Source organism: Ruditapes philippinarum, unplaced genomic scaffold (genome assembly GCF_026571515.1).
Source record: "Ruditapes philippinarum isolate M1 unplaced genomic scaffold, ASM2657151v2 ctg5566_1_1_1_1, whole genome shotgun sequence".
NCBI lineage: Eukaryota > Metazoa > Mollusca > Bivalvia > Venerida > Veneridae > Ruditapes > Ruditapes philippinarum.
Window position 1 is genome coordinate 11,226 of NW_026855726.1, and position 15,436 is coordinate 26,661.

At 34.4% G+C, this 15,436-nt stretch overlaps 1 protein-coding gene across 1 annotated transcript; it reads left to right on the top strand.

Annotated features, from left to right (window-relative positions):
• The first annotated feature begins 2,746 nt into the window (after positions 1–2,746).
• LOC132744234 (uncharacterized) lies at positions 2,747–14,584 on the top strand. Its single transcript, XM_060732885.1, has 2 exons — positions 2,747–5,578; positions 5,937–14,584. The coding sequence occupies exon 2, from the start codon at positions 5,943–5,945 to the stop codon at positions 13,722–13,724; it is 7,782 nt and encodes a 2,593-aa protein (XP_060588868.1). The 5' UTR covers positions 2,747–5,578; positions 5,937–5,942; the 3' UTR covers positions 13,725–14,584.
• The last annotated feature ends 852 nt before the right edge of the window (positions 14,585–15,436 follow it).

The following is a 15,436-nucleotide window of genomic DNA, read 5'->3' on the forward strand; positions in this document are numbered from 1 at the left end:
GAATTATGTATCACTTGAAGAAGAAATCTGAAATCTGTCTCAAATAAGAAAACATAAGAAAAAACTTTGTAAGTGGTGTGTCGTGAAAAAGAATTGTCATTAAGTTACCAAAGTAACGTAATACCGGCCCACGACAAAAAAGTGGGATAGTGCATTACTGTGATTGTATTAATTTTTTGTCACTTTTAAAGCGGCATTTGCTTTTTATGACATAATTTGTTTTACTCTCAATAGAGGAATGATTGATGCGAAGTATTTTGTAGGTTTTTTTTGTTCTTATGCAACGTACATCTAACATATTCCACCAGTGCTTGAGTATATTGGACAACCCTTGTCACATGCGCCGGCATTATGGAAGAACATTTGCCTAACAAGTTGTCATCATCTACCTCCTCTCGACCCTCTACAGAGCATTTGTGCCATTCAAAAACCAGACTTCATGACACTGAACTTGTCAGCCTTGCCCTTTTAAATTCTTTGTAGGTACACTGTAGCCTCGATATATCACTCTTCGTTATAACGCTAATCTCAGTATAGCGCTCATAGACCTTGGCTCCCAAGAAAAATTTTTTTTCCAAAAAAATGAAAAAAAGATATTAAGTAGATCTAGATTTATATAACACTATAACACTTGTTCAATTTGTCAGTCAAGTACAATAAACAATTGTAATAGGACATTTATTATCGCCAAAGGTGTGAAAAACATGCCCAGGTAAGCGTTTATCCGCTCTTTTGTTTTTTTACCTATCCATCAGTCAGGCATCCAATTGTTTCCAAAATCTCAAATTCATATCATAACTGTGACATGGGCAACCGGTGGTGAGTATAAATAAACTAAAATTCACACACATATCTTTGACATGTAAACTTCGCTGAATTAAATAACCCACACAAGCCAAAAATCAATTTAAAATCCTGCACTGTAAATAGAGCGGCCAAGACAGGTAGTAATTGGCTCTTGATTAACTAGGGGACACAATTTAAGCTGGACTGTAAAATTTCAGTGTAATTTACAGTCTAGCTTTAGTTGTGTCCCCTAATTAATCAAATGTCATTACAGTAATGGCTAACTGTTTACACAACATTCATGATTTATGTTTTTCTTTCGAAAGTTTTTTGTTTCTTTTAAATATAATTAGTATTATTTGTGAATATAATACCGGTATGTGTTTACATTAGGGATGGCAACGAGTAACCGGTTAACCGAGTACTCGATCGAACGTCCGAATATCGGTTAACAAAATTGATATTCGATTACTCGGAAAAATATATGTTATTTCTACTTTTTGCGATTTTAAGAAAGATTAGTTCAGAAATTCGGAAATGTACACGTATCTGTTGAAATACTTGTTAAATGCAATCAAAACATCCTTGCAGAGGTGTGAAAATGATATGGTAAGTTTAACGAGGCGATCAGCAGTTTGACACGCGTATGGGATTGAACACAGTCCTGTGTTGTTTACGCCAGTCGGCCTCTTATGATATTTAATCACCTTAAAATATTAGACAGTTTGAAGCTGAAACTTGTTTATTATAAAAACGAAAATATATACAGAATATTATGTTGTAGCTTTCTTTTGCTACGAGCAGCGGTGAAAAAAAATGATATCCCGCGAGACCGAAATATCAATTTTCCAACATTGCGAGAAGAAAATTGCATAGGCTCAGAAAGCTACTACAACATAATTTTCCTTTTAATATATACCTTTTCGTTTGAATTATAAATGATTTTCATAATACTACACTTCTATAAGAAATTTCAGAAAATGAAATGTACCTGTCAAAAAATAAATTTATGACCGACGGATGAATACGTAATTTTTGCAAAACCAGCCACGCCTTTTATAATTTTGGTTTCCGTTTCCAAGTGCTACGTTTATACACAGCTAAGATCGGAACCAACGTCAAAAATAGTCCGGCACTTCCATATATGGCTTCGTATTTTCCACTAACATAATACGGAATTTTCTATCCGTTGAAGCGTATTTGCGCTTCAAGTTCATCCTGTATTTTAGGAAGAAAATTTGTATTCATATGTTTATTATATTTATATATGTATTTCTTGCATTCCTATCTATAGTTACGAATTCTATGAATTAAAATAGAAAACGAAAGTAGCATGCAGACGGTGTTGGTATTGTGTGGTAAAATTTTAAAGATCATTGGAAATCATCCGAGTAACCGAGTACTCGATCGGAAAAATGACCGAGTACTCGAGTATTGATTTTGGTATTCGTTGCCATCCCTAGTTTACATCATTGAATTGTTTAAGAAAAAGATAATGTCGATATTCATTTAACAGTAAGTAAAAAACGTCAGCGTTATATATAAATTATATGCGATGGGTGGGGTAATGTGGTAATGAGCGTTCTAATGAGAGCCTCGTAAAAACGCAGTGTTAAGACATTGGACCCCACCATGAGTGTTATAATGAGGCTGTAGTGTATAATTATGTGGGTGTTTTACCAAAACTTGCCCAAAATTTACTGATCGTCTGTATTTCCAGACGTTTAGCGACTGACATTTTCACGTAATTACAGTATTGACGACCACACAGAAATGTTTGTTTACAACCGTTATAATAGGGCAAATGACGTCATATTTTCTATTGATGTTAGGAATACATACACACACTTTTCCCTGAATTTTGACGTTTATATGCAGTGTTTAAAGAATACTGTGATGCATCAAAGTCATGAACTAACCCAATTTTTATGCCCCCACAATGTGGGAGCATATAGCGTTGCACTTGTCCGTCCGTCCGTCAATCCGCACTCACAGGAGAGTAATTATGTGGCTAGAGGGACAATAGGTTCTCTTTGATGTCATTCATTCCATAATGTTTTTATGTGGCTATTTTCTTTTGCGTGGCTAAAAGAACAATAGAGAGAACAATAGAGTAGCCACATAATTACTATCCTGTGAGAACGTCCGTCCGTCCGTCCGTACGTCCCGAAATCTTGTGAATGCAACTCCTCTTAAACCGGATGGCAGATTTTGCTTAAACTTACAGGGATGAACAACCTTAATGTGTAGATGGTAGTAAAGGTAGGAATTTTCGCTGCGACCAAATTTAACAGAATTATGGCCCTTTGTTGATTTTTTCATTAGATACTATGTAGAAATTTTGTGAACGCAACTCCTCTTAAACCGGATGGCAGAATTTGCTTAAACTTACAGGGATGAATAACCTTAATGTGTAGATGGTAGTAAAGGAAGGAATTTTTGCTGCAACCAAATTTAATAGAATTATGGCCCTTTGTTGATTTTTTCACTAGATACTATGTAGAAATTTTGTGAACGCAACTCCTCTTAAACCGGATGGCAGAATTTGCTTAAACTTACAGGGATGAATAACCTTAATGTGTAGATGGTAGTAAAGGAAGGAATTTTTGCTGCAACCAAATTTAATAGAATTATGGCCCTTTGTTGATTTTTTCACTATATACTATGTAAAAATTTTGTGAACGCAACTCCTCTTAAACCGGATGGCAGATTTTGCTTAAACTTACAGGAATGAACAACCTTAATGTGTAGATGGTAGTAAGGGAAGGAATTTTTGCTGCGACCAAATTTAACATAATTATGGCCCTTTTTTAGCTCACCTGTCACAAAGTGACAGGGTGAGCTTTTGTGATCGCTTTTCGTCCGGCGTCCGTCCGTCCGTCCGTCGTCCGTCCGTCGTCCGTAAACTTTTACTTTAAACGACATCTCCTCATAAACCGCTGAGCCAATTTCATTCAAACTTCACAGGAATGTTCCTTTGATGGTCACCTTTAAAAATTGTTCAAAGAATTTAATTCCATGCAGAACTCTGGTTGCCATGGCAACCAAAAGAAAAAACTTCAAAAATCTTCTTTTAAAAAACCAAAGAAGCTACAGCTTAGATATTTGGCATGAACCATCTTCTAGTGAGTGTCTACCAAGTTTGTTGAAATAAAAGCCCTGGGGTCAAAATTGGCCCCGCCCCAGGGGGGGTCATTGTTTTTCCATATATGTATATAGTAAAAACTTTAAAATCTTCTTTTAAAGAACCCAAAGAGCTAGAGCTAAGATATTTTGCATGAACCATCTTCTAGTGAGTGTTTACCAAGTTTGTTGAAATAAAAGCCCTGGGGTCAAAATTGACCTTGCCCCAGGGGGGGGGGGGGTCATTGTTTTTCCATATATGTATATAGTAAAAACTTAAAAATCTTCTTATAAAGAACCAAAATAGCTAGAGCTGTGATATTTGGCATGAAACATCTTCTAGTGAGTGTCTACCAAGTTTATTCAAATAAAAGCCCTGGAGTCAAAATTGGCCCCGCCCCAGGGGGGTCATTGTTTTTCCATATATGTATATAGTAAAAACTTAAAAATCTTCTTTTAAAAAACCCAAAGAGCTAGAGCTACGATATTTAGCATGAAACATGTTCTAATGGATGTCTACCAAGTTTGTTTAAATAAATGTCCTAGGTTTAAAATTGGCCCTGCCCCAGGGGGGTCATTGTTTTTCCATGTATGTATAAAGTAAAAATTTTAAAAATCTTCTTTTAAAAAAATAAAGAGCTAGAGCTTAGATATTTAGCATGAAACATCTTCTAATGGGTGTCTACCAAGTTTGTGTAAATTAATGTCCTAGGGTTAAAGTTTGCCCCGCCGAGGGGCGGGGGGTCATTGATTTCCCTACATGTATGTAGTAAACTCTGTTATTCACCAAAATGAAATGATTTTATTTGATCTTGTTTGTTTTTATATTTGCATAGCGATACAGAACAGTACAGTGATATTGAACGGCATATTTATTAGTGCATATTCCATTAAACTAAATGAAAAGAGACCAACCTTACCAAAAAATGTGCCATTGATGAAATTCTATTTGATAATTATAAATTTCATTTTTATAATCATAAATTTATTCTTACATTATTTGTTTATATTTACTCCTTTCATGCTTAGTTGATCAGATTTGATCCTAAATTATTTCATCAGTGAGTTAAGAGGGTCTCTTACATACTGGAATGTTACCACCTGGCTGACCATGCTTGTGCTTATTTTATCTTTGTTATACAATTTCCTTCTGATTTAAGTAAAAATGTAAAGTAAAATAAATATTTATTACTTTTGCTCCTGTTTTTAGAAAAAAGAGTTTTACATACATGTATGAAGGTGCATTTAAAGGAACAATTGTGATAGATATTATTTAAATAAAGTTTATAAATTGTATATCTTAAACAAGTATCTTGTGTGTCTTCTGTGCCAGGTGGGTATAATATATTATATTTTTCATAGTATCGTCCCATTGGACACAAACATTTATAGAAGAGACTATTTGAAAGATAGCTACAGATAAACAATATTTATTGTGAAATAACATTGTGATATTTAACAGAGACAGCATATTTGTGATTCTGGATTGTGCTTGTGACGTGTAATACATTGTTAACTTAATAGTGCCTGTGACACTTAATAGTGCTTGTGACACTTAATACTTTGTGACATCAAGTTGTGACACTTCAGTGTTTCTGAAACTTTAAAGTGCTTCTGCCACAGCGTTGTTTGAGAACTGCTCCAGTGATAGCCTTCCAGCATAAGAAAGGTATGTCTTGGCATAAATTAATTGTGGTAATCAGTAGCAATGAGTTTCAAGACTGACTTTGCTTGTTATAAAGAAGAAAGTCAAGATGAAGTAGTTTTAGTATTTTATTGATCCTGTTCATTCCAATTTAAATATCATCAACTTAATCAGTATAAGCCAATGTGAATTAAAGCAACTTACATCCAGATTTAATGAAATGCAATATCTTTGTTAACTCATAAACATAAAAATATGTCTTTTGTGCCTGATTTTTTTTTTCATCCAAAAAAAAAAAATTCATGATTTAAACATGTTTTTTTTTGTTGTAAAATATGTTTCAAAGATCTGTATACTATCTCTTGCTTATTTATCGTTTCAGTTAGACATGCCACTTAGTAAAGCATGGAAGAAGGCAAAGGCCAGGAGGGCAGTATTGGTGAATAGGGAGCAGATGTTGGCAGAAGATCCGGATGTAGTCCCTGTCATAAGTCCGGTCATCGTGCCGGCAGACAGGGCCCCATCAGCACCTGTCATAGGTCCGGTCATCGTGCCGGCAGACATGGTCGCTGGGGCAACTGATGTAGGTCCGTTCAATGTGACGGCATTCAGAGCCCAAAAAGCACCTGATGTAGGTCTGGTCAACGCACCAGCATTCAGGGCGCTTGAAAGTCCGTTCATCTGTACGGCAAACGAAAGTCCGTTCATCAGTACGGCAAACACAAACAAAACAAATGCTATATATTCCGAAATGGAACAAATATTATCTCAGAATTCAAATTTGAATCAAAGAGTATGCAATACATCTTCTGCAATGCAAAAAGATCAAGGAAAAATTGTGGGTCAGTCCTGTGAGACCTATTGCACTGGTATGCCCTTCAGTTGCTTGTCCTTAGTATTTGGTTCTTTCAGTCAAGCAAATAATAGATTTTCTATTCAAACTAGAGGTAGTCAATGCACTATTAACTCATTATGTGCTTTAATATATTCAAAATATTCTGATTTGATAACAACAGAAAATATTGATGAGGTACTAAACATTGGAGATATGCTGTACAGGGATGTTGTTAATAATTTAAAACAACTTGGTAAATTTAAGCACCGATTGTTAAGTCTTGACGAAATGCCTGATCAAGTAAATGTTTTGTCCAAAGTGGTAGAAATAAGAAAAGGAAACATTGTATCAGGAATGACAATTCAGCATTTTGGAGATACAGACTTGCCAACTTTACATCAAGCCTTGCATGAAGCATTTCAGAGTGCACACCACGCATTGGTCATGATAGGATCAATTTGTTCTGCTGTGTTTCTTAAAGATGAAGAGTTTTGGCTGTTTGATTCACATTCACATGGAGAATATGGACTGTCAAATGTTGATGGAAAGTCTGTTTTGATGTCCTTTGATAAACTTGAAGACCTTGTGACATTTATGTATGCTATGTATGAAAGTGCAAATATTGATATAATGAGTCAATATGAAATATTGCCTTTGAATTTTAGTGTAGTTAAATGCAATTCACAATATCATAATATGTACATTAAAGATCAGCAGAAAATATCTGATAACAGTAAAACTGAAGCTGATGATCTTTGGCAAACAGTTTCTTACAAAAAGCAAAAGAAATTCAGTAACATTTCTGTCATGCCAAGTAATGAACAATCATGTGAAGTAGTAAAAAAAAGCATTAAGCAACAGTCTGTTTACCATAAAGTAAAAGAAAATACATATAGTTATCCTGCAGTTGGGCTTAAGACAAAAATGAAAAATGATACAATACTTATTGGGAAGTACTTTAAACACCAATACCAAAAACAGCAACAGAAGGATAAAAAAGGAGAAAGTGATAGAAAAGCCTACATGAGACTGTACATGCAAAAGCGAAGGCAAAGTGATCAATTCAAAGTAAAAGATAAAGAATTCACATTAAGGTCAAAACGAAAGGCAAGATTAGATCCACTTAAACTAGAACAAGAGAAAATAGCAAAACAAGAATGTCGAAAATGTCCTGAATTCAAAAATAAAGAAGTTAAGATACAAAATAAATCGAAACGAAAGGCAAGGTCAGACGAAGAATTCAAGCATAAAGAAATAGAGATACAGAATAAGTCCAAAAAAAAGGCGAGGTTTGATCCACTTATACTAGAGCAAGAGAAAAAAGCAAAACAAGAATCTCGAAAATGTCCTGAATTCAAGCATAAAGAAATTGAGATACAAAATAAATCAAAACGAAAGGCAAGGTTAGACGAAGAATTCAAGCATAAAGAAATTGAGATACAAAATAAATCAAAACGAAAGGCAAGGTCAGACGAAGAATTCAAGCATAAAGAAATTGAGATACAAAATAAATCAAAACGAAAGGCAAGGTCAGACGAAGAATTCAAGCATAAAGAAATTGAGATACAAAATAAATCAAAACGAAAGGCAAGGTCAGACGAAGAATTCAAGCATAAAGAAATTGAGATACAAAATAAATCAAAACGAAAGGCAAGGTCAAACGAAGAATTCAAGCATAAAGAAATTGAGATACAAAATAAATCAAAACAAAAGGCCCGATCGAATGAAGCATTCAAACAAAAAGAAACTGATGTACAGAATAAATCAAAACGAAAGGCAAGGTTAAATCCATACATATTAGAAAAAGAAAGAGTTGCTAAGCAACAGCGGAGATTAGATGAAAGAAACAAAAGCAAAGAAAAAATACTAGATTGTAAAAGAAAATCTGAAAAACGTAAAAATCCATTATTTTTAGAAGCAGAAAAGATAACTGCAAAACGAAACAAAAGTGGTAATGATATTGAAGTGTGTATTGCGAAGTTCCATCAAAACATACAAGAAGGTCCCATCTATGTTTGTAGTTCATGCCACCAGACATGGTTTAAGGAATCTGTATCAGATGTTCTTACTTTGACTTCTAAAGACAAAAATAAGTACTTAACTGGTCTAAAGTCAGTAGATGATAAAGAATGGATATGTGCTACATGTAAGCATAATATTAAAAAAGGGAGATTACCTGCATTGTCAGTTTTAAATGGAATGGAGTGGCCAACAAAACCAAAAGAATTGGATCTGTTTCCTCTGGAAGAACGTTTAATAGCCTTGCGCATTCCATTTATGCAAATTAGAGAACTACCAAGGGGGCGTCAGTTATCTATAAAAGGGAATGTTGTTAATGTTCCAGTTGATATCCAACCAGTTGTTAACACTCTACCAAGACCCATGAATGAAAACATTACTGTAGCTGTGAAATTAAAGAAAAAGATGTCTTTTCAGTCTTGTGCATTTTCTGAAAATGTTCGGCCACTTCGAGTACTTGTTGCTTTACATTGGTTGATGAACAAAAGCAATCTTTATAAAAATGCAAATATTAACATTGATGAGCAGTGGATTAAGGATGTAACAGAAAACTGTAATGAAGTCATAAATGAATTTTTTGAGTCAAAAGTAACATCTGAAATTGTGCCGGAGTGTGACACTGATGATAATAGAGATGCATATAATGATTCTCATTGTTCCAGTGATAATGTGTCCAAAACATTGCACAAATATTTTGAGGAAAATATTAAGCTATATAAAACACTGGGCACTGTTGACTTTGAAGACTGTGTTAGTGAAGTTATTGACTGTGCAAAAATAAAAAATACCGAAAATAAAATTTTGCATTCAGTAGTAGAAGATTTATATGACTCTGATGCTGAAGAAGTTTTAAATGAAAATGTTGGAAATATTGACACTCTTTTAGATGATGCAGATATTGAAAACAGACATGCTACTTTTACATTTGCACCTGGTGAGGGTCAGCAACCACTTAGTATTTTCCAAGATAAAGATTCAGAGTATCTGTGTTTTCCTAGCATATTTTGCGGTCAAAGGCGTATTGATAATGAACAAAGAAAAGTACCAGTTCATTATGGTGACATTGCCAAGTGGGAACTTCGAAGTCAAGATAGACGTGCAGCAAACAGTGTGCCTAACATATTTTTTAAATTAAAAAAAATACAGATGAAACAATTAAATGACAAGTCAAATTTAGCTGTTAGAAGAATTCAGACTGGTACAAACAAATTAACTGCTGCCCAGGCAAGAAATGGTGAATGCATGGATACAATTGTAAAAAATGATCAAGGTTACTATTTGTTCAAACAGCTGAGAAACAGTCCAGCTTACTTAGAATCCAGAAAGAAAGATGTTTATGCAATGCTAAGACAGTTAGGTATACCAACTTGGTTTATGTCCTTGTCTTCTGCTGATACCAGATGGACAGATCTTCTTAAAATCCTTGCAAATCTAAATGAAAAAGATAAGTACAGTGATGAACAAATAGAAAACCTCACTTGGGAACAAAAAATAAAATTGATTCAGTCAGATCCAGTTACTTGTTCTAGGTTTTTTGACCATAGAGTTCAGAATTTTATAAATACTGTTCTTAAAAGTGATCATAAACCATTAGGTAAAGTGACAGATTATTTTTATAGAGTTGAATTCCAACAACGTGGATCTCCACATATTCATATGATTGTGTGGGTAGAAAATGCTCCAAAATTAAATGTAGACTCAATTGAAGAGATAGCAGCATATGTGGACCAGTACTTAAAATGTTCAGTTAACAATGAATTTGTAGGGGCCTTGGTAGACATCCAAATCCATAAACATTCAAGAACGTGTAGAAAAAAACAAGATCGTATATGCCGTTTTGGTTATCCATTACCACCTCTGCAAAAAACAATGGTGTTATTTCCACTTGAAAATGACAAGGAGAAATATCTCAAACAATATGAAAAAATTCAGAAAAAAATGAATGATGAGAAACATGGATATAATATGTCTTTTGAGAATTTTTTGTCAGATATTGTACAGATGAATGAGGATGATTACATTAAATGCATTAGAAGTTCATTAAATTCTCCCAAGGTGTTTTTGAAAAGAAATCCAAATGAGATACGTGTAAATTTATACAATGATGTAGTATTGAAAGCATGGAAAGCAAACACTGACATACAATTTGTTTTGGATCCATATGCTTGTGCCATGTATATTGTTTCATATATAAGTAAATCACAACGTGGTATGAGTAATCTTATGTATGCTGCTGCAAAGGAAGCAAGAAATGGCAACCTAGATATAAAAAGGCAAGTAAGACACATTGGCAATGTGTTTTCGAACAGTGTTGAAGTGAGTGCACAGGAAGCTGTCTATCTAGTTTTGCAAATGCCCTTGACCAGAAGTACAAGAGATGTTGTATTCATAAACACTTCTGTACCAAACCAAAGAGTACAATTGTTAAAACCCAAGTCTGATCTTGATGAGTTGCCTGCAGACTCAACTGATATCATGTCAGATAATGTGATAAAAAGATATTCAAAACGTCCAAAGGCTCTAGATAAATATTGCTTAGCTGATTATGTGTCACAATTAGAAGTGGTTTACCCAGATGATAAAAAAGATATAGGTTATTCAGAACAAAATGATGATGAAAATATTGCTGGAATGTCAGATGATGAATATTTTGATGATTGCCAAAACATTTGTATACTGAAAAGTGGTATAAAAATCAGAAGACGCCGTAATTCAAAAATCATAAGGTATGTAAGATTTAATAAAAAAACAGATGAAGAAAACTATTATAGAGAAAAACTACTTCTTTTTTATCCATGGAGAAATGAAGAAAAAGATTTACTTGGACATTTTGCAACATACAAAGAACAGTATGAATCGGTCCAAAATGCTGTAAATGAAAAATGTGCATGTTATGAACATCATATTGATGAGTTAGAATTAGCAAGAAATATGGCTGAAGCAGAATATAATGCATATGATGAAATCGCTCCTGGAACTCAGGAAGAAGAAGCAGAAACTGCTGAAGAAGAACCAGTAGAGTCAGAAACATTTATATATTTCAATCCTGATAGAGTTACTGAACAAAGAGAATATGATATTGGCATAGAAATTGGATGTTCCATTTCATCTGCACAAATCAGTTCTAATGAAAATATTTTACCAGATGAAGAGTACAGAGCTCTTCTGCGTTCGTTGAACTCAAAACAGAAAGAGTTTTACAATCATGTTGTTCACTGGATAAAAACAAAAGATGCACCTTTATATACATTTCTTTCTGGTGGTGCTGGTGTTGGTAAAAGTGTTGTTATAAGAGCATTGTATCAAACACTATATAGAATGCTTAATTTGAAAGAAGGAGAAAATACTGATGATATAAGGGTACTCTTGTGTGCATATACTGGAAAAGCAGCTTTCAATATAAACGGCTCTACTATTTCGTCCGCATTTAAACAGAAATACAAACAGTCTGACCAAACATTAACATGTGACAGCTTAAATACATTCAGATCCAAATATCGAGATTTATCTGTTGTCATAATTGATGAAATTTCAATGGTTAGTAATACTATGATGAGTTTCATAAATCAGAGACTTCAAGAATTAAAAGGTACTCGCAAACCATTTGGAGGTGTAAGCATTATCGCAGTGGGAGATTTATTCCAATTAAAACCTATAAATGGTGGTTGGATATTTAATGATTTAAGTCGTGATGCTGCATCTTTGTCCATGAACTTATGGAAAGAACTGTTTGTTATGTATGAGTTGTCAGAAGTAATGAGACAAAAGGATGATTTACCATTTGCAGACTTATTAAACAGGCTGAGAATTAACTCACTGACAACAGAAGATAAAATGGTCCTTAAAGGTTGTGAAGTTGAATCCAGTGCTAAGAATTATCAAGTTAACTCCCCACATCTATTTGCTGAAAATTATTACATGCATATTTTCAATGACACACTTCTAAACAGTTCAAACAATCAAAAAGTGTCCATTCTTTGTCATGATTCTGTTGTTTCACCAAAATTGTCAAAGGATAAACAAGAAGAGGCTATCAAAAGATTGCCCACAGATCCAAACAGAACTGCTAATCTTCATTGTTCATTGGATATTGTTGTAGGAATGTTGTATGATTTAACAGTCAATACAAATACTGAAGATGGACTTGCAAATGGTGCATCATGTGTTGTAAAGTTCATAGAGTATAAACTGAAGGAAACACAACGTCCTAGTATCATATGGGTACAATTTGTGGATTTGAAAGCTGGTTGTGGAACTAGATTAAAATATAAAAATCGAGGCTTTTATCACACACAAATAAATGAAAATTGGACACCAACATTTGATATCACAAGGACCTTCACATATAACAAAAAAACTTTTGAAAGAATCCAGTTTCCATTACAACCTTCTGCTGGGAGATCAGTTCATAGAGCACAAGGAACAACACTTGATAGTGTTGTGATTGACCTATCCCAAAGAAAAACACGAAAAGTTCCTCACCTTCATTATGTTGCATTAAGTAGAGTAAGGTCTTTAGAAAAGCTTCAAATTCTCAATTTTAATGAACAGGCTTTACAAGTTGATGAACAAGTTAAAACAGAAATGGAGAGATTGCTTAAAGATGCTTCTCTAGAATTGTGTTATGTCCCCTTGGAATCTATACATGTATTTTCAAATATGGATTTTAAAATTGCATTCAACAATTGTAGGTCATTAAACAAGCATTTCATTGATGTGAAACATGACCAGGGATTGTTGTCTTGTGATATTATTGGATTGGCAGAAACTAGATTACATGAAAATGATAATGATTCTTCCTATCAGATACAGGGATACCATTTAATACGCAATGACCAGTGTACTACATCAACATCTGAAAGACCTCCGCATGGGTTACTTATTTATGTCAAAGATGATGTATTAATAAAATCTGCAGACAGCTTTAGCTCCAAGAATTTTGAATTTGTTCTTCTGAATGTTGCAAGAGAATTAAGTGAAATGCAAGTTGTGGTATTGTATAAATCACCAAAAATGTCTGATTCTGCTTTTCGCACTGTGCTGACAGAAAAACTCATTCCACATTTGGTACCTCAAAAGCCTTTGGTTATTCTAGGTGACTTTAATATTGATGTTTTAAAGTATCATAGGGGTGTTTTGCAGTATTTGTATGATAAGCTTAACTGTAGATTACGTCTTAATGAACCTACAACTGATAATCTATCAGCATTAGACTTGATAATAACAAATATTGATGCCACTGTGGGTACAGTAGAAACTTACTGGTCAGATCACAAGATTATCTACTGCCGTACTGAAAGAATCTCTACACAATAAAATCTGTTGCGAGCCTTACTTACCAGTTCTTCTTAAAAAATTTACCACTGGTGCGAGCCCAGAAAACAGCCATTGCATCACTTACCAGTTCTTCTTAAAAAATTTACCCTCTTAAAACTTAAAGATATGTAACGTTATAGTTTAAATTTTAACCTTCACCTTATAACCTACTTCCTGTCAGAAGATGTATTCAGGGCCATCATGACCCTCTTGTTTAATTTTGATTTGCCACATGAACTCACATAACCATTTGTCAACATATTATGACAACAAGAACTAGTGCAGATTTCAAACTAATAGGTCAAATAGGTTCAGAAACTAAGTCACCTGATCAGAGCTTTGGGAAACCTTTTTAAAACTGAGATCACCTTTTACCCACTTCAATTGAATGTAGAATGTCAAAAAGCTAGAGTTTAGATATTAAGCACGAAGCATCTTCTAGTGAGTGTCTACAAAGTTTGTTCAAATAAAAGCCTTGGGGTCAAAATTGGCCCAGCCCTGGTGACATTGATTTTCCTTATATGTGTATAGCAAAAACTTAAAAATCTTCTTTGAAAAAACCCGAATAGCTAGAGTTTAGCTATTAAGCATGAAACATTTTCTAGCAAGTGTCTACAAAGATTGTTCAAATAAAAGCCCTTTGGTGAAAACTGGCCCTGCCCCAGGTGTGTCATTGTTTTTAACTATATGTGTAAAGAAAAAACTTGACCAGCTAGACCTTAGATGTTTAGCATGAAACATCTTCTAATGGGTGTCTACCAAGTTTGTTCAAATAAAAGCCCTGGGGTTTAAACTGGCCCCGCTCCGGGGGCCTTTATACAGGTGAGCGACTTCAGGGCCATCATGGCCCTCTTGTTATTTTTATGCCCCCACAATGTGGGTGCATATAGCGTTGCACTTGTCCGTCCGTCCGTCAGTCCGTCTGTCCGTCCGTCAGTCCGTCCGTACGTCCCGAAATCTTGTGAACGCAACTCCTCTTAAACCGTATGGCAGATTTTGCTTAAACTTACAGGGATGAACAACCTTAATGTGTAGATGGTAGTAAAGGAAGGAATTTTCGCTGCGACTAAATTTAACAGAATTATGGCCCTTTGTTGATTTTTTCACTAGATACTATGTAGAAATTTTGTGAACGCAACTCCTCTTAAACCGGATGGCAGATTTTGCTTAAACTTACAGGAATGAACAACCTTAATGTGTAGATGGTAGTAAAGGAAGGAATTTTTGCTGCAACCAAATTTAACAGAATTATGGCCCTTTGTTGATTTTTTCACTATATACTATGTAGAAATTTTGTGAACGCAACTCCTCTTAAACCAGATGGCAGATTTTGCTTAAACTTACAGGGATGAACAACCTTAAGGTGTAGATGGTAGTTAAGGAAGGAATTTTCGCTGCGACCAAATTTAACAGAATTATGGCCCTTTGTTAATTTTTTCACTATATACTATGTAGAAATTTTGTGAATGCAACTCCTCTTAAACCGGATGGCAGATTTTGCTTAAACTTCCAGGGATGAACAACCTTAATGTGTAGATGGCAGTAAAGGAAGGAATTTTTGCTGCAACCAAATTTAACAGAATTATGGCCCTTTGTTGATTTTTTCATTATATACTATGTAGAAATTTTGTGAACGCAACTCCTCTTAAACCGGATGGCAGATTTTGCTTAAACTTCCAGGGATTAACAACCTTAATGTGTAGATGGTAGTA